This window comes from Phaseolus vulgaris, chromosome 8, assembly GCF_000499845.2.
Source record: "Phaseolus vulgaris cultivar G19833 chromosome 8, P. vulgaris v2.0, whole genome shotgun sequence".
NCBI lineage: Eukaryota > Viridiplantae > Streptophyta > Magnoliopsida > Fabales > Fabaceae > Phaseolus > Phaseolus vulgaris.
In genome coordinates, this window is record NC_023752.2 from 63,010,088 (window position 1) to 63,034,408 (window position 24,321).

At 34.1% G+C, this 24,321-nt stretch overlaps 2 protein-coding genes across 3 annotated transcripts; both read right to left on the minus strand.

Moving 5' to 3' along the window:
- Positions 1-737: 737 nt before the first annotated feature.
- LOC137824388 (protein FAR1-RELATED SEQUENCE 5) lies at positions 738-6,235 on the minus strand. Its single transcript, XM_068630024.1, has 2 exons — positions 3,696-6,235; positions 738-1,028 (listed from the first exon to the last, which is right to left on the minus strand). The coding sequence occupies exons 1-2, from the start codon at positions 5,871-5,873 to the stop codon at positions 855-857; spliced, it is 2,352 nt and encodes a 783-aa protein (XP_068486125.1). The 5' UTR covers positions 5,874-6,235; the 3' UTR covers positions 738-854.
- Positions 6,236-7,769: 1,534 nt separating this feature from the next.
- Positions 7,770-23,607, minus strand: LOC137827022 (brefeldin A-inhibited guanine nucleotide-exchange protein 1-like). 2 transcript variants are annotated; one of them, XM_068633212.1, is made up of 11 exons: positions 22,262-23,607; positions 18,641-18,958; positions 17,029-17,362; positions 16,371-16,793; positions 15,622-15,914; positions 12,658-12,931; positions 11,894-12,393; positions 11,224-11,545; positions 10,249-10,603; positions 8,799-9,481; positions 7,770-8,566 (listed from the first exon to the last, which is right to left on the minus strand). In XM_068633212.1, exons 1-11 carry the CDS (start codon positions 23,314-23,316, stop codon positions 7,958-7,960), a joined length of 5,166 nt encoding a protein of 1,721 aa, XP_068489313.1. In that variant the 5' UTR covers positions 23,317-23,607; the 3' UTR covers positions 7,770-7,957. The 2 variants fall into 2 exon arrangements, with proteins under 2 accessions (XP_068489313.1, XP_068489314.1); XM_068633213.1 differs by having other exon boundaries at positions 17,029-17,372; positions 22,262-23,590.
- Between the last annotated feature and the right edge of the window lie 714 nt (positions 23,608-24,321).

Consider the following 24,321-nt stretch of genomic DNA (forward strand, 5'->3'; position numbering starts at 1 on the left):
ATAGCTAGTTATTTATAAATATTACTTCTACATTTTCTTAAAGTATTTATATAAATTATTTAAGATTGAACTAAAATAATTTAGTAAGGAAAATAAAATTTATCTCAGTCCACGCAAAAACAGTTTATTACTATCCTCTTAATTTTGCATATCAAAATACAGGCTTTTAGTAATAATTTTGAATCCATTTCTTCGTTGGTTATTAGGGAAATCTTATTTGAGAATGCTTGGAACATGACAACTTAGTAAGATTTTATCATTTCTAAAATAAAACAGATGGCTTTCATTGGCATTTTCATAAAATTATTATCGCAACTAAAATTAGTCAATCCCAAAAAAAAAAACTAAAAATTAAATAAATTTGATTTATCATTACACTTGAAGATATGTATGATTAAGAAAATACTCCAGTTGAGTTAAAAAATCAATATTTGTTCTTGTTTAAAAACTGTTCTAATACTAAATAATCTCATGATAAATCAAAAGGTATTTTTTTTAAATAATAAGGTTTTAAGAAGTGCTTTAACTAAAATAATTTCTCTAAGAATTTTTGTGAAAAAATGTATAAGTAACTAGAAGAGTTTTAAACAAACAAGAAAACGTTTTATTCATGCGAATCTTATCTACGAGGAAACAAGTATAAATATTCTCAGGAGTGTCTATGATTAACTAATAGATTTTAGTTATTCCCATAAATCATGATTAGCATGATCCATGATTCTTAGAAATCGTGACTCTTGAAATTTATGATTTTCAGCGATCATGATTATTGGTATATAAAAAATTATCCTTTAACAAATACCTCCTTGATTAAAGTTACAGCTCACGGTCAACGTTAATTCTCCATAGAGCCTTTAGATGCCATCTTTCATGCTTATTTTGATATTTTCCACCTTAACAGACAACTGTAACTTGTGATCCTCAACGGCTTTCAAAACTGAAAGCAGGTTGGACCGATAAATTTCACACTTTCGATTTGCACACTCAAGCTCATTCAGGAGTTTTCTAATATTTGTATCCAAATCATCCTGCAGGACATAAAGCAATGGAATTATAATAAACAAAGCATGCTTGAGCGTGAATGGATATTTAAACCAATGATACTATAAAGTCTGTTAAGATTCCCACCTCTCCCACCCCCAAGAAATAATATAATATCTGAAAAAAATAAGAGAAAGTACATCTAGGGGAAGAATATTAAGAAAATCAGGATGATTTTCTATCAATTCTCCAAACTAACTAATTAACATATAACCACTAACGAAATTATCTACCATACTTCAGCAATAGATTGTACCGTTATCAATTCTCCAAACAACTTGAATCAGTTAGCCTTAAGAAGATTTGTTAAAATATCAACCACCTGTTCATGACGAATTAACACTGGCTTACCTTTATTGACTTGGTCTATGAGGAAATAGAATCTTGGTGTGTCCTTCACATTAATTTTTAGGGTTGTTTTACATGCATTAGTGTTAGTTTAGGCTTAAATCCATCATAACTTGCTTAACTTTTCTTTTTAAAAACTTTCTACTGAATTAGGTTGTGTTTTGTGATATTGGAAAAAAGATTACTCGTGGAATGAATTGAAGCAAGAGAAAATGGATTAATAATAACTTGGGCTTAAATAATGTGATTGAGGTAATTTTAGTGTCTACGAAAGTTTAAACGAACAAGTTTTACTTTTCATCGGAACACCTTGAGGTTAAAGCTGATGATACTCAGTCGAGATACCTAGACATAGGTGCAGTGTATTGAACATATATTGAGTTGGGGGAATCAAAACGGCATCATTGCCTAAAATTTGAAGACAAATTTATCTACATCTTTAAGGAACTTTGGTTGAATTGTTCACCGCTTGGCCACGGGGAGCCCCCAATCAAGGTGCCCCTGTAGCACTCTATTTTACATCTTTTGTGCTTTAATTGTAATGGGCTTAGAGCCCCTTTTAGGTCTTAGGTTTAAATAGGCCTTTTAGAATCTGTTTTGTTGACTAAGTACATTGTATTGCAATTTATTGTGCATAAATAAATTGACACAGGACCTTAATTGTATAATTAAATTCCCTCCTCATGTGAGAATTTCAAGCTCCGGATTCAAGGAGGAGGATTAACAATATCAAGGAATGTGTAGGATTGTGCTTCCTCCAAGTTAAGTTTTTGATCCAAAGAGGAGGACTATCAATGTCGAAGAATGTGTAGCATTCTATTTCTTCAAGTTTATGACTACATGAGGCAGCTAAATACACCAATGTAGCCCCATCCCTAACTAGAAATGATGTACGTACCTACCGTTTTGGACACCTTATTTTTGCACACCTCGAGAAGCTATTCCCTTTATTGTTCAATACAAACTCCAAATCATTTTAATGCTTAATTTTCCAACCATTCAAATATATACAAAATCACTCTTACCCAACTCAATCATTTAAACCATCTCATCATTTTTCATTAATCCAACATGATGATGTAAGGGACTGACCATGTTAAGAAAAGATCATAATAGGATCTATACATTTGGTCATGTTTATTGACCCCTTCAAACAGAAGATGTCTTCGTTAAAGCTCTTCCAATATCAAACTATGAGAAACCAAGATCCAAATTGAGTATGGTTCCCAAGCACTTATCACCAAGCTTGAGGGGGAGTGTTGACTACTGCCTATAATTTGAATATAGCAATCAGCCATAATAGACTGATTCTATTTTTCCCAGGTTCTCTAAAGTTGGACTAGCTGTAATATTGTCTATTTACCTTCCTTAAAAGGATTATTTGTAAACCCCCCAGATTCTAATCGGTTCAGATTATTTGATTATTCGATTTAGTCGTTTCAAGTTTAGGCTCCTAAATTTGTTTACTATCTTCGTTACTTATATGACCTGTAATTCATAGTGGAGCTTCCTTCCAAATACTGCAATGATTATATATCGGGATAAGAAAACACACAAAATCACTTATAATAACAAAAGGTGATTGAAGAATTAAGAGTATAAAGTAACTAGCCTTGCTGTGAGAGCTAAAAAGGTTATGTCAAGGACCAACTTTCTTAAAATATTGTAGTGTTAGAAGAAGGTTTAAGACAACTTATCCTTAAAAAGTGAAATTTAAACTTAACTCAATCTTAAATAGTCAACTTATATAACTTATCTCCAGTTAATAATGTAGGATCTCCAACATATTCCCTTGTACCAAGAACTGGACATCTCGAGTATGGGAATAATATATATGGGTGGTCCAATAACGACCAATAACAGGTAACACTATAGGCTCAACAAGCCTTGCTAAGATAGGTTCCAATATCATCTTAGAAAGTAAACTTACTACAAAATTGGTTTGCAAGGTAAGATTTGCACTCACTTGTATAGTACAGTTTAGTCATATCTCTAATCAATATGGGACCCATCACACCAATTCCTTAGGGTAACGCACAACACATGTTTTTCTATCTTGTGATGTAATTGAACTTTATTTATAAGAATGGGAGTGGCAGGGATCAAACTCCTAATCACTTGGTCATAGTAGCTGTGAGACCATTTCGATATACAAGATTAGTTAGATGAAGATTTATATCATAATACCTTCATATTAGGTGAAGGTTCAAGACTGGTTTCATATAAGGGTGGATAAAATAGTAAACCACACTCAATACCTCCATCATTAAAGAGGTTAAATAATATTCATAAAAAATAAATCTGACCTTAGACGTATGTTGGCTCAAGCATTCTTCCTGGCATGCACTTGTGTAATTAACACGACTTTCATCATTCAGCACATGACTCCTTAATTTTCCATTACTGATAGGAATTCTTCCCTCATTTTGCATTGCCTGAGAAACTCTTTTTGCAGCTCCTTGTAAAGCATCCATTGCAACATCATAAGTTTCAGCAGACTGAGCGCCTTCATCAACAAATTTAAAGGCCTCATGTCGAAGGGTGTTATATCTAACTGTATGAGATTCCAAATAGTAAGTATATACATCACAAGAATGTTCTTCTAATATTACATTACTCTTTGCATTTCTTGTCCAACGTTTCAATATATAATGAGATGGGAGAGTAAGCACATTGGTAACTCTAAAGACTGCCAAAACATGTCTGCAAAGAAGGCCTGAAAACTCAAACATTTGGCAACTACAAGTTGCTTTCATCTCCAAAACATTAAATTTAACATAGTACCCTTTATGTTCCTCTCCAAATTTAGCTACATTATATGTAATGACCTCCCCGTCATCATCAGCTTTGGATGCCATGAATGTTAGTGTACCAACTAACTCCTCCTGGAACCTCATGAAAATTTTTCTCGTGTAAAGCTCAGATGCTTGCTTCTCCATTGGAGATGGGGTCCTCAATACTGGCAAAGTATTCATTGTGTCATAATCAGCTCTCACTTCCTTCTCATTGCGACTTTCAAGTGCTTTCTCATAAAGCTTAAAGAACTGATTTAAATTGGTTGAAGCATTTATATATCCATCAAAGTAAGAGTTCATGCTATCACTTCGCTGAGTGATGGACATTTCTGCAAAGAATGTGTCTCGCAAATATACAGGTACCCACTGCCTGCAAGCAGAATATATTGCTTGAAGCCATTCATGGTCCCTGAGATCATATTTATCTACAAGTGTTGACCAACAAGACTCAAATTCCTCAATTGACTCAGTCAAGTTAACGCATTTGTGAAATTCAGCTTCAAAATTTGGATATTTGAGGAAAATATGAGATAATTTCTCCTGGCATTTTTTAAAGATGTGCCACTTGCAGAAGCGGTGCCGGGTATCCGGGAACACTTGTATAATGGCTGATCGAATAACAGAATCATGATCAGTTGTTATTGACACTGGTGGACGTCCAGACATGGCCATAAGCCAAGTCTTGAAAAGCCACACAAATGATGCTTCAGATTCATTAATTAGGAAGGCACAACCGAAAAGAACAGGCTGCCCATGATGGTTTACACCGGTAAAGGGAGCAAATGGTAAGCGATACCTATTAGATCGGTATGTAGTGTCAAAAGTAACAGTATCACCAAAAAATGTATAATTCATTCTTGCCTTGGGATCAGCCCAGAAAACATTGTTGACGGACTGATCCTCATCCCCTTGCACAGCATAGAAGAAATTAGGGTTTTCGGAGTGCATTTGTCTCAAATAATCGAGAACAAGTTGAATGTCACCTTCTAAACTTCTCTGCCTATTATTCCTCATGTAGTTCCTACAGTCGACCTCGGTGAAGCCGACTTTGCTAATCCCACCATACTCTTTAATAAGTGCTGACATAATTCTACGAGGACCCATCCCAGCAGCCTGCAAAGTATCAATGAGAGTCTTAGCAGCGCCTGATATTTGGCGGTGAGAGCGAAGACAATGAACCTGGTCAGGGGGAACCAGTTCGTGATTATGTTCTCTAACAAACCCAGACACGACCCACTTGCCAGAGTCTTGCATTTTGACAGACAAAGAAGCCTTACATCCGACTCTAGTAATGGTTCGGGGGCGCTTGATCTCTCTATCCTTCGTGCGCTTCTCATTCAAGTTGCGAAAACCCTCCTTAGCGCAAACAAATTGCCTCTGTATGATAGCTCCATCGCGCCTGGAACGACGTGATGAGCTCACACGAGTACTAAACCCAACACGACGGGCATAGGAATTGTAGAAGGCCTTAGCAGCCTCTTCAGACTCGAATTCCATGCCCTCGGAAGGTTCCAGATCTGAGAGGTCTCCCTCGGGAAGATATATTCCAGTGGCTACAGCGCCACCCCCACTGCTATCCCCCAATTCATCCTCCTCAATTGGGTGTTCGATGTCCCCTCCGTCATCGTCATACTCTCCCTCGCCTCCTCCCAACCCAATATCAAATTCTAACACCTCGTTATCCATCATCAATTCAATCTCCCAATTACCACAATCACCACTACTCACAACTTGTGCGATCAGGAATCACTGAATCAGGACTATTATGTGGATTTCATATACAGCGAAATCAGAGCAACTACAAATTTAGCATACCATAGAAACTAACCGTCGTCGACTTGAGTGACAGACACTGAGAAGGGCTCCGCCAGTGGATTGGAGAATACGCTAACCAGAAATTATACTCAACAATTGCAGAACCAGGAAATGCTTTCTCTTCCATATAAGCTTACTCCACAATCATCATCTTTAACAAAAAGTTCTAATTATATATATAAAACAATTTATTGGAATCACTTGCAAATATTACGTTGTCTCATTTTAATTTCCATAAATTTGTTTGTAACTTTAAAACTTTTAACATTTTCTTAGTATTTTTCTTATAATTATCGTTATTTATAATTAATATAATACCAAAAATATAAAGTTCTGTCAAATTAAAAATAAATCCCAAAATTTATGTAAAGTAGTGTAAACACTACACGATTTATACATAAATGGATTTCAAATGACATACTTTATATTGATTATTTTTTGGAATGATGTTCGGTAAGGTATAAATTGTCCAAAATTTATAATAATTATAATTATATATATAATAAAGATTTAAATTGCATTATTAAGTTGTATAATGATATTTAATAAAAAAAAATTATATAAAAGAAATTATTATTCATATATCAAATTAAAAGAGTTAGAGATTGGAATTGACCATCTTACTTTACTGAAGTAAAAGACACTAAAGATTGAAATGAAAGGTTCAAAGTGATATATTCTCCTCCTTAAATTATCTCATAAGAAATCATAAAGCAGAAAGAAAATCAATTTATAGAATAGGACTTCAAAATGACAAAAAAATAAATTCTAACTATAACTTTAATTGAATGGTAATTAAATAATTATATTTATTTTTTATTATAATTTATTCATATTAAAGGATAACTTGATAATAAAATATTATATTACAATTACATTAATTTTTATTAATTTGTGTTATATTAAACGATAAATTAATAGTAGAATATTATATTATAGTGATGTTCAAGTTTTCTATTATAATATATTTATATTAAATGTTATTTTGATAACAAACTATTATATTATAACCACGTTTATTTATTTTATTAGTTTTTTTTATATCAAATGTTAATTTGATAGAAATTACATCATTTTTCAATTTTTTTTATTATAATCTGTTTTATATTAAATTAAAATATTGAAAATGGATTGATTTGAACTTAAAGAAAGTTATTTATATTTCTGTCATGCATATTTTATATTAAATGCTAATTTAATAATAAACTATTATATTACAATCTAGTTTTTGTCATAATTTATTTAATTTGAGAGTAAAATATTATATTACAATTATACTTTTTTTCAATAATGCTTGTCATATCAAATAATAATTTGTTAACATAATATTAAAAACCTTAACATCAGTCTTAATGTATTTAAGCTGTATAGATTTAAATTTAAATTAAATTATCTTTATGTAAATAGATAGCATTTAATTAGGATAGTTTACTTCGTGGTGATTCCACATGTACAAATTTTCTCCAAATAAAACTATCTTACTACATATATATATATATTATTTTGTTTAAATTGTATCTATATCTTTGTCTATCTTTTAATTATTTTAAAAATTTATCATGGAATCTAATAGAAATTGAAGAATAAATTGTAGATAAATTAATCAATAAGTTAAGTAAATGACATATATCAGAAATCCTATAACAATCTAAAGAGTCAGAATATTAATTATATATCTTAACTCCTATGTCATTATTACCTTGGACAAAGATAAAAGGTGCTGAAGTCTTGGTCCTTGACAGCTCGTTGAGTAAACCTGGTCCCTCAATATTCAGCGTGAAATAAATTTCTCATTTACATTAATGGCACATACAATCACAAAAAACCAAGAATAAAACTACACAACAATGGTGAGTAAATCAAGATATGACCATGTATTGGCTCGTTCTGTAGCTTGTACGGAAAATGCTGATTTATATTCAGCAACATCCAAAAAACAAAGTATGCCAAAACTAAACCTAATCCATTATAATTTGGCCAACAGATGAACGGAAAATATTACTCAGGGCATGTTGAACTTCTCCAGAGGCGTGTTCGCTCCTTACAAGATCAACCAGTAAGTGAAAGAACTGTGGAATGAACCGCCTGAATGAATCCTTTTCCAGACCAGTCAACCCTTGCAATGCTGAGATGACTAAAGACGTCCTAGCAGCTATTTCTTCCTTCTTTGCTGAACTTAGGGGCAGTTTTCGGTGTGGTGCAGGCAAGGTATCAGACTTGTGAAGAGTGGAAAAAGAACCAGCACAATTTAGGTATATATCCAATACGTTTTTACACACAGCAACTAACTCTTTTTCCAGGTCTATCTCATTATACACAAAATGATCCCGGAGATGTAAATTTTGTAAGAAGTTGAGGTGATTCTGGAAGGACTCATTTTCAAAATGAACCATGGGAGGGCCAGATATTTCCAAGACGGAGCAAGCTTTCTGCAACTTCTTCAGCAGAATTGACTCTCTGTTCATCTCCCGAGCATGTAAAGCAATAGATGAATATAATTCATTGAGGACTTTGATGCTGGCTGCAGACAAGGATTTCTGGTGCTTTTTGTACAGATCAGTTGCAACCTGCAAATGGAACACCAAAAAATACCATCAAGATGAACTCGTCCTGCGGTGAAACTCATATCAAGCTTGCACTACGTAAGTCTCCAAAAACAAAATTCTGGAAAGAACTAAAAAAAATGAGTGAATTACAATTTAAATTCCATGGATGCATAGATAGATTGAATATTAGGAAATCTAGTGCTCGTGTTTTAATTGTTAACTTATATACATCCAACAAGAGCAAGAAGTAAACCTGTACAATAAGTAGCTGCATAGCAATATGGTTCTTCGTTCTTGACACAACATAGGTGGCTGTTTGCAGATTGTCATCATCAAATTCATCATTTGTCAAGTCATGATCAGAAGAACTTTCCAAGTCAGTGGAAGGCTGTGAAAAGTGAGCCACCTCGATATTATTCATGGTTCTCAAGACCTTCATGAATCCCGATACTGTTGACATAGCTGCATCTTTCAAACACAGAAATATCTCTTTCCATTCTTCAGCTGAAAGCTTGTTACCAAGGTCATCTGTGAGACGCACTAATCCTGCAACTCCAGTACTAGCTGGACCCTGAACAGGACTTCTAATGAACCCTGTCAGTATTGACACCACGCCTGGTAGCTGAGACCTCACCACATCAAAGAAGGTGACAAATAAATCTATTAAACATTCTGCTGCAACTGAATAAGTCTCAGAATCCCATGTGCTTCCTTCAGTATGCACAGATACTGAAGAAGGTGAACAATTGGCTTCATGTAGATTCACCTCTCTCTTTCCAGATACTGAATTATATACAGGGAAAATAACAGAACAGAAAATGCTATTCCAAAATGTGTGGGAAAATAGATGACCATGATCCTTCAAAATGTTAAAAAGCACCTCCAAAGAACTCTTTCTGATAGCTGTTCTTGGATCAGAAGTTAGTTTTGATAACCCTGCAATGGAATATCAGAATATCAACATAAAGCAGAAAGAACAGGTAATATTTATGGAAAATATGGCCTGAAATATCCTTATGCAGATTTAGATCATCTCACTGCAGGCACAAAATGTGGTTAAACAAACCACTAATATATAGTTGACCTTTTACACTAACTAGGAGCTAAAGATACATTTATTTGCTACATCTAACGAGAAAAACAGGCAATTCTGTTGACAAAATGCAGCAATCATCACTCAAGATTTTAACTCAAAACTCAATACAAAAGCAGCAGACCGTGTATAAAGTCCAGTCAATAGAAATGCAAGAAATAGCCATTTATTTGGAATACTTTAGCAAGTAGATTTTAAGTCTAATTTAACTCCAAAAAATCGGCTTGTAGTTTGAGATTTACACCCTTATATACTACAATTTTTTCATATTTAGTCGACGTGGAATCTCCAATACACCACTTCACATAAAAAAAATTGAAATCTTGGACATGGAATTAGAGATTAATAAGTGGTTCAAAAACGGCTTGATAACGAGTGGTACAATAAACTTCACTAGGATAAACTCTAATATCATTATGAAGCGAATTTAAGCCTAATTCAATCATACAAAACCGAAAGTAAGGTTTGCACCAATATTTCTTATAATTTAATCATATTTTTAGTCAATATGGGATGTCCAACAGAAAAGAATATGCATTTTTATCCACCAAGATGGTGGCTTGGCCTTTGTACCATCTATTTTAAGTCAAATCATCTAAAGGCTTGTTACCTGATAGCAAAGGATTCCAAAAAGACACATGATCATCGTTATCAGTATGGGCCTGTAAATCTGAAATACCATTTGCAACAACTGATGGGCCATCAACACTGCTCTTCTTATTGTAAACAAGCCCTCCATCAGCAAGTCTGACTGCACAGAAACGAAGAAATGCAATTGCATTGAGGCTAACATCACTGTTGAATCGGCTATTTGTGAATGTCAAAAGGCATCGAACACAATCGGTGAAGGTCATTGTCTCTGTCTCAGTAATATAAGGAAAAAATTCACGCACTATTTTCTCCATGGTCTCAAATGCTAATAATACAATATTCTTCCGCTCATCAGCTGCAGCAGCTGTGAAAACCTGATAGCCAAAAATATTGCATGAGAAGTTATGATTGTTCCATTACCTCAATTCACCAATAGTAACACATGACATGTACATTTATGATGCCCCCGTTATCTGAACATGGTGTAAGAGGCAAACTTGCTAAACGAATTTATAATAACAATTTTCTGGTATAATAAACTTGTGTATTACATTTAGATTCTTGAAAACCCTCAATAGTTTGACTAGATATGCATCCTTGATGTCCCTTTTGTTTTGTTTGTATTCATTTTCTTTTGAACAGGCTGTTTTAGAGGGTACAAACTTTGATAAATTATTTGACTATTAATATTCATTCCTGAAATATATCATTTTGACTATCTAAATTGCCCAAAACAATAAAATCAAATGTTTCAATGATAATGAATTAAAAACCAAACAACAATTGTGTATGCAAGTAATCAAATGTATATTTTTCTTGAAAAAAATAGTAAACAATCACAAAGTACCTTTGAAATTTGTTTCACTTTTTTTAATAAAAGCAATTGAGCAATGTTTGACAAATTAAAAATTGATTTTTATCAAATAGTTTGAAACCATGTGTCAAACATGGGTTTGGGGCAGGCAAGGGGGAATCAAGCTAACTTCAACATTACCATAAAAACACTTTTCCAGCCAGATTTCACATTACTGACTCGGCTAAGGACCATCTGTGAAATACAACGCACTATTAATTCTCTAATTTCTGTGGTGTTGCTTTTTTGCATAACGATCACAAATGGTCTCAGAAATTCATTCTGAAAGTTGTAATTAGCCAGCTCCTCACGCTCCAAAAATTTCATAGAAAGTTGTCGCAGTGAGTCCATTGCAAAGATTGCAACTGATAAGTTTTCTGACAATCCAACTGACACAAAGAAATCTGAGAGAACATTCCATATGCGAGACCATACTAATCTGATGCGGTTCATATTATAATGCCTGCAAATGCAACCATGTTCTAGTCATAACTTTAGTAGATTTAATGATCATTAGAATTTTAATCATAAATGTGCAAGAAAATAACTTAGATTCATCAATTACAAACTATAAATAACATGACTGACAGGACATCACAATCCCTTTCTAAAGGACTAATAAAATCAACAAAGTATCCCTTTTCGGGCAAGTAGCATCTCCCTCATTCCAAAAGATATATATCAATTAACATAAATATGTGCATGATTTATATTCACTTCGCAAACTCCATATGTCAAAAAATTATACTTAAGAAATCTGTATGAATTTCACAAAGAGAACATCTATCTTAAAGAGGACGAGGAAACTTACGCAATTTCTACTATTTTAGTGAGACCAAATACTCGGGGATCTGTTGGAGACTGTAACTCTGAGATGGAAACTTTGCAAAGTGCTTTGACAAATGCTACTATTGCTTCCCCATTCAGCCGTTGACTATGAGCAAACACATGGTTCAATTCAAAGTTCCCAATCTGGTCCAGTAGATTCAAGTTTGAAATGAAATTATTTATCTGTTCTGTTGTTAATATTGCTGAAGCATTGACACCAATACTAGTACTGTCATATGAACTACCACGAACCACAGCCACCATGGCTGGATTCTGGAGTGTTCCCTTCTTAAAAGAAGAGAAACCTAACGTTTTCAGTGCTTTCTCCTCTGTTTCAGAATTAATTGAATTAAAGAAGGTTGCATCACTTGGAGCACCTTCACCTAACAGCTGCAAATGCTCAATTCGGGAGAGGCAAGTTAATATGTGTTCCCATGCTTCAAACAGATGATCTCCATCTTCAATTGCAATTGATATTATTGCCTGTACGAAAAATAAGATTTAAAAGACATTACAATAACATACAAGAAATTAAGTGGCTCATTCACATGATAAACACAAAAAGTGTACTAATCAAAGTAACCCATTCATTACTGCTTTTTTATAGAAGAACAATATGGCTAGAAATAGACACTACTATATGGTGTGCAATAAACAACTGTCATTATATATGTAAAAGGAGAATATGTTCATTTAAATTATTTGATTTGAGTAATGTCGATGACAGCCAAATCAAGATTCACTTACCTTGACAGCGTCAACATTTTTTTGTTTCATATCTCCAGCACAATGCAGATATGTAAATTTGGCAACAGATGTAACAAAGGCATCCCTTTGAGTCTGCATACCCATCACTGCAGTAACATGAACAGCGTGTCGAAATCCTTGTAAGCATTGAGAAGTAGCTACCCTGTCATCACTCTGATCAATTGTTACACTGAATGCAGCCAGCATAGGCCCCCAACAAACTTCGACCATAAACCTCAGTATAGCCACATCTGTGACAACGTGATATGCAGATCTGCAATAACAGGTCAATAAAATGTCTAAACTAGGAAAGGAATAGAAAGATAACACCACTTACGTAATAAATAATTGAGCAGATAGATTAAGCCTTCAAGGAAAAGAAAAATGCAAATATGGAAAGGATGTAAGGTGCAGAGCCAGTACATGACAATAAATATATAAACAACAAAAAACATTAGTTGTAGCCTTTTCCCACAAGCTTCGGTCAGCAACATGTATCAAAAGATATTCTCTCATAAATCTATCAATAGACAAATTATTTAATCTAAATCTTTCTTAATATTTTCCCTATAACTTGACTTACCTATACATCTCACTAATAGATTTATCTGATATACTCTCCTTATTGGAACTTCTAGAGGTCTTCTCTACAAATGCTCTAGCCATCTACATCTCTTTTTTTTTAACAATACCCGCTACCTGATTTTCTCCAGCACATTCATCCACAAACTTGTTTGCATGTCATCATAACCTTCTAATCTCTTCAAGATTGAGCTTTTCTCCTTGTTGGCTTTCGCTTACCAACATTCAGTCTGGCACAATATCTCAAATCTTGTAGTTGTGTAGTAAAACTTTCCCTTAAGCTTGAGTGATACTTTTCCAGCACAAACAACACCTGAAACAATTTTTATTTCCTCCATCCCACTTGAATACTACGGTTTACATTTCCCTATCATTTTTTATTATGACCAAGATACTTAATGATTGAAGGTATGACTGTGGTATGGTATAGTGTTCAACTTTCACGTCCGTGCTAGAATTAATGCACCTCTAGCAAAACTTCCATTTCATACACTTCATTCCCCTTTACTTAAAAAAAAGTCAAGCTTCCAAAGTTTATCGCCACCTCTATTGCTTCCCATTTATTTCTTCACTCAACTCCACAACAAGGACATATCATCTGCAAAATGCATGCATAATGGCATCTGCCTCATGGATATACTAATAAGTACAAACTGGTTAATTATACGTATAAACCTGGCTATTTTTAATTTACAAGTGGTTCAAAGCAAATAAACTTGATTGTATACAATTATCAAAATATGATTAGTCATGAGATTATTATATGTTTAATGATAGTTACTTTGCTTCATGAGTGGTTAATGATGTAATGAGGTTATTGACTATCTCGTGTGGTTAATTACATGTGTAAATATGGTTAACTTTGTTTCACAGGTGGTTAACACTGTTATGAGGTTACTGACTGTCAGATATGGTTAACTGCATTGAAGTTACTGAAATAACTAATAGTAGTTAACCACTTACAAAACAAAATTAACTATGTTTAGATACATGATTAACAATGTCTGCCTGTGTACCCCAGGTTTATATTTTTGGGTGTACACTAATTAGTACTCTAGTAAGAAATAAAAAACATCCAAGACCAAGTTAAAGAGACTGGATACCATTAGTGCATTACTGTAGACAAAAGAAAGTCTTTTTGTGGTGCTTCACTTTATGTTTACATTGAGTCTGTCCGGATGCAAATCAAAAAGAGCTTACGAGAGTTTCTCTAGTTGAAAAAGCTCTATATTTCCAATAGAAAAGCTTCAAAAGTTTTTCTAGCTTGTAACTAAACAGGCTCACTCTAATTGTGCCACCATCTTACATATCTTTGTTCTCTTGACAACAAGCTAGACAAACTCCTTTTATCTCCTAAGCCTTCAACAATACCTCTTTGTGACCATGGCTTTTCCACCTTGGGAAAATATTCATTTTAATCCTCTAATGTCTCTCCATTAAATCCTCCAGTTTCTCCATCAGTCTTTAAGCAAATATACTACTACTGCAGTTAATCTCCCAAAGATAGGACCAAATTCACTTTCTGTAATACCTGCTTCATTACCCTCTCTTATAGCTTCATCTTATGGATCACGAGCTTAAAATCTATATAATTAACCTAGTTTTGTAAGCCGTCCTTGTTTTCATACTCATACATAGGGATTAAGGTACTTCTCCACTCGTCTAGCATCATCCCCAATCTCATGATATTGTTAAACTCCCTTTTGTATCTATACTAGTATTTTTACGATTTTAAAAATATAATATATTTATTATATCAATTTAATTTGATCTCTACTCCCTTTCATACCTCATATGGTACATAATTTGGCCCTCTACTATACTCTAGACGCTCTAGTATACTCTACTCTAGACACTCAATTCATATGACCAACTAGATCACCTCATAGGAAAATCTTTATTCATTATGAAATTCCATTAACTAACCCTTCTATATCTTATAAAAAAATATGTTAAATAAATAAAAATCAATTGACAGATTTCAAGGTCGCACAGCCAAATCAACTTATACAAATCAAAGAAACAAAACATTGTGAAAAGAAAGAGCTTAGCAGATCCAGTTTTGAAACCAAATACACTTCCAAAAAAATTAACAATAATATAAATAACTCTTGAATATCTTTTTGGTCCTTCAAATATGTGCTTACTGTCCTTTTAATCTCCCAAATTTCAAATGATTATTTTCGTTCCCTACTATAGAAATAGTCTACTTTTAGTCCTTAAGGTTATAAGGACTAAAGGGGGGCTATTTCCAAATTAGAGGAATGAACATGCTTTTAAATTTGGAGAACCAAAAGAAAATTAGGCCCATGTTTAAGGGACCAAAGAGAAATATAAACCTAAAAATAAAAAATCCAAACAATGAACAATGTCTTAGCTTACTCAGATTTTCGTGAATTTGATTTAAATTGCTCCTGAATATGCCGAATGAGAAGCCCATTAGCACCCACTGCTTTTTCCTCACTCTGCTTCCAGTTCACAAGACTGAGTATACCTTCTAACCCTAGCAATCTATTGAAGCTATTTGCTTGTTTATCCTGAGGAGCAGAAGAATCAGCATTCATTTTAATTTCATTTTTAACAATTTGGTCATAAAGTGCCCCGAGATATTCTTCTGCTAAATCCTTTCCATCATCTATTCCTCGGTTGTTTCGAACAAAATCAGCTTTCGTCATCTGGAAATTCATTAACACAGAATATTCAAGTCAAACCTATATTTGGCATTGTAAGATATCCTTACAATCTCAATTAACAATCAAATGATAAGTAGTTTTCAAAATGATTATAAATGCGATAGCTCATGGTGTTCACTGTGTTTCCCTGACACATAGCTAAATTTTACCTTAACTACCAGAAGAAGATAAAGAAATGGAAAGAGAAAATTATTGATATTTTCAAAGCCGTATTCAGAAAAATGTGTATAAACCACATTGCCTTCAAAGGATAATTTTTTATTATTAAAATTATTATATTCAAATTTCATCAGTAAAATAGGATGTACCAATCATTAAATTTTAATTAAGCCTAATAGAAGAAAAACCACAAGAAGATTGGCCACCAAGTAATTCACAAAGATGATACTCTAACTGTTTAGGCTAAGACATAATATAAAAGATTCAGCAAGGTCAAACCTTATCTTTCACCATATTATTATGAGCATCTGTATTAAGCATTATCACAGAGTAAGCGAGAATGTAGGCAGTGTCTGCACTGCTAAAAGAACTAGGGTTGCATTTACAGTAGCGCTCAGCAAACTTCTCCATTATGCGATCAATTTTTTGTGCCTCACCAGGCAACCTGAAGCCCTGAAGAAAAAACCTAATAGCTTCACCAAAATCCATCTCTTTGAAGTTAAAGGAATCTACATAAGCATGCATAACTTTTAGACAAAATTCTTCCCTTTCTCCCAAATAGTCACCAATCTTGGTTTCATCAAGGCCAGCAGTGTTCTTCAAGAACAGTGCCACTTGTTCTGGAGAACTACCAACTTTTTTGTTGCTTATCAAAAATTCAATGCCTTTTGGAGGCTTTCGATTAAAAAGAGATATGCCTCTCTGCATTTAACCCAGAAAAAAAATCAGCATGGAATATGAACGTTTGAAGCTAGTAATTATGTAAAAATAGAATTCAGGGAGCTGGGGCGATAGAAAAGATAATTGTGCACAGACACAATACACGTTTTTGTGTAGGTAAAATCACCAATCATAACTGAATACTATGCCAGTATAAGGATAGTTTAACATGATGATGATATAACATTCATCATCCTCTGAGACAAGTACTGGATACCTGAAGTTCAATTTTATATGCTCGACGTTGCTCTAACGTGGCAGCATCTGAAAATTCAGAATTTACGTCAGGATGTAGCTCATGATCAGAAGCATTTCCTTCTTCTACATTTGGCATTAGATAAGTTTCTGCAGTGCTACTGCTTTCTGGGCTCTTTACTAGATCTATATCCCCTATCCTTATCTGCTGGTCCATCCATGCTCCCATTGACTTAATAATACTGACCAAGCACTTCACAGATTCATGTCGGAAAGTAATATCCTGTGCTGGAGACAAAGCCGTGGTTGACCCTGTAGGTGGTCCCAAAGCAGTTTTCAGAAGGCCATTGACAATCCTGAAAATATCTGATGGAATTATAAGAGTTTAAATACTAAAACAAGATGCAAAACAAAACAAACATAAGTAAATAAAAAACTGTCTACTAGATTCATACTGCAGACCTTGAATAAGCTTTAACAATGCTCCAAGTACACCACTTAATCAAACTTCTAAATAAACAAGCAAGGAAACATGTATGACACTCAAACCCAGAGTGAGGCCCTCCACATGACATTCTACTCTAACATTATCTTTTATCAGGACTTGTTACAAATATACTTTTATTAGGATAAAAATATCCCCAATATCTCCTTATTGATTAGGAGAAAATAAGTTTAGAATCTTTCCATTCATTTCAACATATTTTTATTTCCTTATTTTTGAGAGTTTGATTATTACAATTTACAAATAGAAGTGGTGAGAATGTACTTTGTTCGATTGTTATCAATAAAATAACTTTTTACTTCTTTATGTAGTTCAAGTCTTTCATATCCTTGTCCACAATAATATCCTACATTTTTTCCTCTAAACTCCCTGTTTAAAAAAGTTTAAATCATGCAGTATCTAGCTCCATGTCTATTTTCTCAAGCCCATTTGATATCTTTAAGACAGTTTTTATCCTCCTCCAAAACATGTTTTCCACCTCTAAAGAATTATCTGTCAAAGTACCAATGTTCCAAGGAGCAAACTTAATCAAACACTTCTAAACTAGCTTCTGTATCCACATCCAACCTAGAAAATGTGAGCAATCTTGCCCATTTAACACTACATCCAGGCTTTGATGCACCAGCTCTAGCTCATTTTATTTGACACTATACTTCTTGAGTCACACTGCATGTTACTTCCGGGTAACAATTAGCAAAAATCTTATGTAGTGATCCATGTTCAGTATATCAACGAATTTTCTGTTAGTTGTCAAAAGCCTAGCACAACCCTCCTTTATATTATATTTCTAATAGAACTAATTCTAATCTTCGAAATCCTAAATAAAGCATTTCAACAATCTTAATTTGACACCAACGACACCCAAAAAGTCCAAATCCCTTTGCCCCAAATCTAAATTTCATACAATTCCCAAGATACTCCTAGGATTGGAGTTAGTCAGCATTCTTTTTTTTTCTATCAATAAATGAAATCCAAAGAATTTTGTTAACCAGACTATTCATCTTTTTTTTTGTTTGGTAATCAAGTTTAGTTATCATTTAAGCCTTTTGAATTATCAGCCCATTTTCGTTCTTGAAAACTGACCACCAACAGGGTATAAGAACAGAAAAATATTACAAAAGCAAGATACCTTTCAAATATGTTTGAAGCATCCACATCACAATCATAGTTGACAAAAATGTCAATAATAATCTGAGGATCCTGAGATATTTTGTCCAATAGATTGAGAACGGTCATCTTTTGCAGAAAACTAGGCTGAAGAACATTCTCAAGAACTCGAAGGATAAGCATGGGAAAGAACATGCCAATTTCCTTTTTCAAGCCTGATCTGAATTTTGATAACAAGTTCATGAAAATGGAACACTGAAGTTGGAAAATGGCCATCGCTGAGAGGGCACTGTTCTTCAATAATGACAAGCAAAGATATTGCTTGATGGCATTGAGAAACCTGCACCGTGTAGAAGAGAAATATAGGTCTCATGACAAATTATTATCAATAATATTGAAAAAGAAAAAGATCCTAGGGAAGAACCTTTTCATGTATGATTAAGTCATTGCCATTGAACAGACAAACAAGAATACTCCATATGCTACTATTTTCACACTCCGCCTTATGTTGGATCATATATATCATATGAACCAGCAATTCCAAAACGTAGACAAGACTTAACAAACACGTCCATTTAATTAAAGATAACACTTAAAGTACCACTACATTCTAAGACACAAAGAACCTAGCTATACCAATTATGTAGGCTATTTGGACAAATAAACATTAAAGAAAGTCTTATCTTATAAAATATTCTATTTCCAACATTTCTTCAAATTTCCAAATCAAGTAGTGCCATAAAATTAGACAAAACCATCTCCTGCATGAAGTAGAAGTCCACCATTTTGTGTTCAGTGCATTTATTTTATGTAAAACTGTATTGAAGACAATCTAAAGATTGTTTGACTATCATGTATTAGTCAAATTGCATATGCTTTATTTCTCAAACACTCAACATAGGAGTGCAAAGCTAAAAGATGCCATGGATCAATATTATGCTTCTGGACTTGAACAGGGAAAACATCCTGCTTGTCACAGTATTACATCAGGAAAATGAAAAAAAGGGGTAGGAAAAAAGGATTTTAGCCCATTGTTAGCATGATGGACTAATGGCTGATACAATCACACCATGCCTGATGTAATTGCCACTCCATAAAAAATACTGTGACAGGTTAGCCATAATTATCAGCTGCCATGATGCTATTCATCAACGTGACACCATGCTTATATCACACCATCAACAACTATAGTAGCTCCTAAGACGGTCAAAGAAGACCAATAAAAGGCCTACTAAAAAGAGTTTATCAGATATGGGAGATAGCAAGTAGAGGAAGGCAAAGTAAGAAAGGCAGAACAACTAAACAGGACTTAGATCTAAATGACCTCTCTGATGTCAAGGATTTGACAAAAAAAACACAATCCTGTTGTTCGATACATGTAATGGAACCTATTGGAAAAATCCGTTGAAGTTGTTGTGGTTAATAAAATGCCTTTTTTGACCACATACAAATCCATCTTAAGTTTACACATTAAAAAGATAGAATTTTTATGCATAAAAAGGGATTTCAATTTGAAAATATTGATGGGTCATAAATTGAGAATACTCTAACTTCGATGACTAATAAACAACACCACCTGAAATCAATGGATATATTTAAAAATATACAAGAAATACTCCTTAAAACACAAGCAGAAAAGTGAGCATCATATAGAGATTTATAAAATCAGTAGTTGAAACAAGTTACATCCCAAACTTCTTCAATCCAATAAAAAGAAGATAGAGGTAATAAACAGTTTTGGATAAAAGCAAATGAAGAGAAATGAAAATACAAGTAATGAAGAAATATGGGCAGTCCAGCAGACAAATTTATGTGGATATTTGCATTATATGTTTAACTAACATGCCACCTTATAATCTGAAAATGTTGCATATTAGACTACTTAAATCTTAAAAAAAAAATAGAATTGTTTTTCATTGAAAAATAAATTTTGTTCAAGTAAAAGAAGGAGAATATTACTAGAGTAGGATATGATACCTCCTAAAGAGAAAGTTCTTGATGCAGCAGGAACAAGGAAGATAAAAAAATTGTGGCAAGGCTGAGTTGCTTCTCTTTATATAAGAAATTACAGTTCACTTGAAGCACATATGATTTTGATAATCATGTTTTATCCCATGAAAGAATTAAAAACATGATTTATATTGAGGTCTCAAGCTAGGATTGTTGTACTAGTTATATGAAGTCCAATGTGCAAGAGCTCATTACTCTTAAAAGTTTTGGAATATACATACATCCTAGGAAGGTTGTGTCCTATGTTCCTGCTTTTTGACTTCCTCCTCCTTCTCATTGGTTTAAATGTAATAGTGATGGGGGCAACTAAAGGTTCTCCTAGTGTATCTAGTTGTGAGGGTATTTAGAGATCATCATGCTTCCATTGTGGTTGTTTCTCTTCATATCTTGGTGTTCGTAATGCCTTATATACTAAGATTTTAGGTGTGATTCTAGCGGGAAGTTGCAATTTCCAAAGGAAGGACTAATCTTTGGAATGAGTGTGACTCTCAACTTGTTATTCAAGCATGGTTCAATACTTTTATTATTCCTTGGGATTTTTGTAATAGATGGTTGAATTGTTTTGTAAATAGCAATACTATGTGTATTCATTTTTGCATATTTTGAGAGGGCAATCAATGTGCGAATAAACTTGTTGACTTTGCTACTAGATGTCAAGGTTATACTTGGTGGGATAATTTTCTCATAGAAACTTCAGTATTATGGGGTGTCCAAATCCTACATTGAGTAGTACGAGATGCTTGGTGGAGTATTTGAGTGTTTGGTTCTTCATCCTTAATAGTTAGCTTTTGAGGGTTGGTTCCCCAAGTATTTGGATACTTATCAATTGGTATCACAGCTGGTTGTCGAATGTCTCAGAAAGGGCTACCTACGAAGGGTTTTGGCCAATGAGGGAGTTGAGTGAAGTGTTGTAGAGTGAAAGTCTTGATATGTTGACTCTTACGGGAGGCGCTGTGATAGGAACTAGGGTATATAAGGTGCCCAAGTCCCACATTGAATAGTATATGGGATGTTCGGTGAAGTATTTAAGCGTGTGGTTCTCCCCTTTTAATGCCTCACTTTTGAGGGTGGGTTCTCGAAGTGCTTGGGCACTTATCATGTTCTAGCTTTATTTGTCCAAAGTTTTCTAGAGATAGATTTGATTTACCCTTTTATAGGGTTAGGGATTAGTAGGTCAGGTTTGGTCCCCTTTCTATGTTTTGTATTTTCTTCTTTCTTGTATGATATTTTGAGGTGCAATGATTGATGTTGTTTGAGGTGCCAACCTAGTTGGGATGGCAAACAACATAGTGATGCCTTATCACACTCATTTCTATTAAAAAAAAAAGAGTAAACATAAACCATAAATATAAGCCCATCACCTAACAAGTTCAAGGGCCAAGAGATTTCCTAAGATATGAGCATTCCACTCCAACCAAATACCCCAAAGGATTACCTCAATAACATCTTCAACTAAATTTTAAGGCCTTTTTTTAATTTACAAAATATTTTAAAATTTAGCTCCAACAAAGGTGATGTGATCATGATGGATCAAGGATCAACGGACACTTAAGGATAAAAAATGTATGCGAGATGAAAAATTACAATCAACAAATAGTGAGTGTAAGAGATTGATGGGTATGACATTACTTGCCTCTCATTCACGCGCCATATTGAACCACCAGTATCCATGACTACCTTAAGGAGCTCTAATGACAAAATTTTCCCTCTCAAGAGGATACGATCATCAGGGTGCTGTTGAGATGAGAATTTCATGGACAGTTTGCACAAATTTTTAAAAAGAAGAAAACCATCCTCCCTTATTTTACTTCCGTCAGCTCCAGCTTCATTATCCAACTTGTCGGTACCTGTTTCATCCGCTGCTTTGGGCAACGGTGTAGGGACTTTCTGCACTTCCATAGGAGGTGAGATAGACGATGGTTTGAGAGGAGCACCCTCACTGGCCTCCATTATCTCGTTGATAAAATTTTGGCAATAGTGTATGGAATTGCCCTCGTTCAAATTCTTATCAGTGAATTCCAAAAGTTCACTGACAGAAACCCTTCGAAGGAAGACATCCATGGAGTCTTCCTCGACTCGGGTGAAAACAATGGTCATGATCTGGGCAAGAACCGATTTAGCACAGATCTGATTAGTGCCGTTGACACCCCCAAGGTACACATTATAACAAGTTCTAACAATTTGAATGAGACTGTCGGCCCGGATCAAAATGCAGGGGGATCTTACAGCTGAGAGCAATACTCTGAGCACACCTAGCTCAATTGCCTCCTCGCCAAGGCCACCCGACTTACAGATAGCATCTATCATATTGAAGACAACGCCGGACTGCGAAGAATTCGAATTGGAAGGGCGATTGATCTCGCCGCGGACAAGGCCTAGAGAGAACAATTTAAAGGTGCATTCAAGAGCAGGCTCAACAACCTTAGGGTAGGCAGAGTCAAGCGCGAGAAAGAGAGGTTGAAGGACAAAGTCAGCATCTGAGGGGGAAAGGCCTGGAACAGCAGATTGGGTGTCGCCTGAAGACGATTCAGAGTCAGAGAGGGATTCGAGCTTGTCAAGGGTGGATTTGCAGGAGGAGACAAGGTGAGAGTGCTTACGCCAGGCGGCGTTCTTTATGATCTTGTCGAGTGATGGACCTACAACTCGGCCGCAGCGGGAAGGGCCTCCGAGAGATTGCGATGCGGACATTTTCTTTCAGAGATGAAAATAACAGGATCATAGAATTTGCTCACATATTCATTCTCCTATCGACTGAGATTTGGGAATTTACATGCATGAAGCACAATATAAGCATAACTCCCTCATTTGCTGGTTGAGAGTCTCTGCCTCCTGAACCTACGTTTGCGTAATAAGGAAAGGAATTGTCAAGCTAACCAGCCAACATCTACCACATGGTAATCGGGTATTTTAGATCCGACCCAATCAATCTCCACAATTGCTTTGCATTTGGAACTTCTTTTTCCTAAAATTCCATAATTCGTTGATTTTGAAGAGCCATCGTTATGTTTAGAAGATACATTTTTTTATAAAATAATTAAATAATACAATTAGTACAAAATTGTTTACAGCTTTTTAAATAAAATTAACTCTAAATCTAATTAATATCAGTGTTAAATAAAATAAAATAAACAATTTAAAATCAAATTAAATTATATTTCAACATGTTTTGGTTCTAACTAAACATATTGAGAGAATTTAATATTCAAACGTTTAATATGTTTCGTATAGTGATCACGACCACGACGTAGAGCTCTTTTCCATCTCTAAAACATTTCATATATACTCTTTTAGTTAGGGACACAGTTTTTGAGAAATAAAGTAGAGTTTCTTATCTTAGATAGATGTTGTGCACGTAATTCTTAAGGTTAATTATTGTTTATGGATACATAATTTTGGTCAGAAAATATGTATGTATTATCTTTTTTTTAATTAGTATGTTAAGTAGACATGTTCAATCAATGATTATTTATATCCTGGTGACTTAAGATTGCATCATACTAAATAATGAGACTTGAATATATTCAACATCTTCTACTTAATTTATGAACAAGACTAGTTCTCTTACCCAAACCAGTTTTGAAAAATTAAATGAAATAAAACCATAAAAGTATTATATATTATCTTAATTTTACTTTTTGCAAATATATGTTTATATTTATATTTTATTTCATTAATCTTTAAATTTTATTACTC

Bases quoted from the DNA above. Each gene is read 5' to 3' on its own strand.
- LOC137824388 (XM_068630024.1), bottom strand. From the start codon at position 5,873: ATGATGGATAACGAGGTGTTAGAATTTGATATTGGGTTGGGAGGAGGC. The intron at 1,029-3,695 runs GTCAGATTTATT...TATGTCCTGCAG, and splicing joins TGAGCCAACATACGTCTAAG to GATGATTTGGATACAAATAT.
- LOC137827022 (XM_068633212.1), bottom strand. From the start codon at position 23,316: ATGTCCGCATCGCAATCTCTCGGAGGCCCTTCCCGCTGCGGCCGAGTT. The intron at 18,959-22,261 runs GCAAGTAATGTC...TACACGGTGCAG, and splicing joins ATATGGCGCGTGAATGAGAG to GTTTCTCAATGCCATCAAGC. The intron at 16,794-17,028 runs GTATCCAGTACT...GGTTAAATGCAG, and splicing joins CATATAAAATTGAACTTCAG to AGAGGCATATCTCTTTTTAA.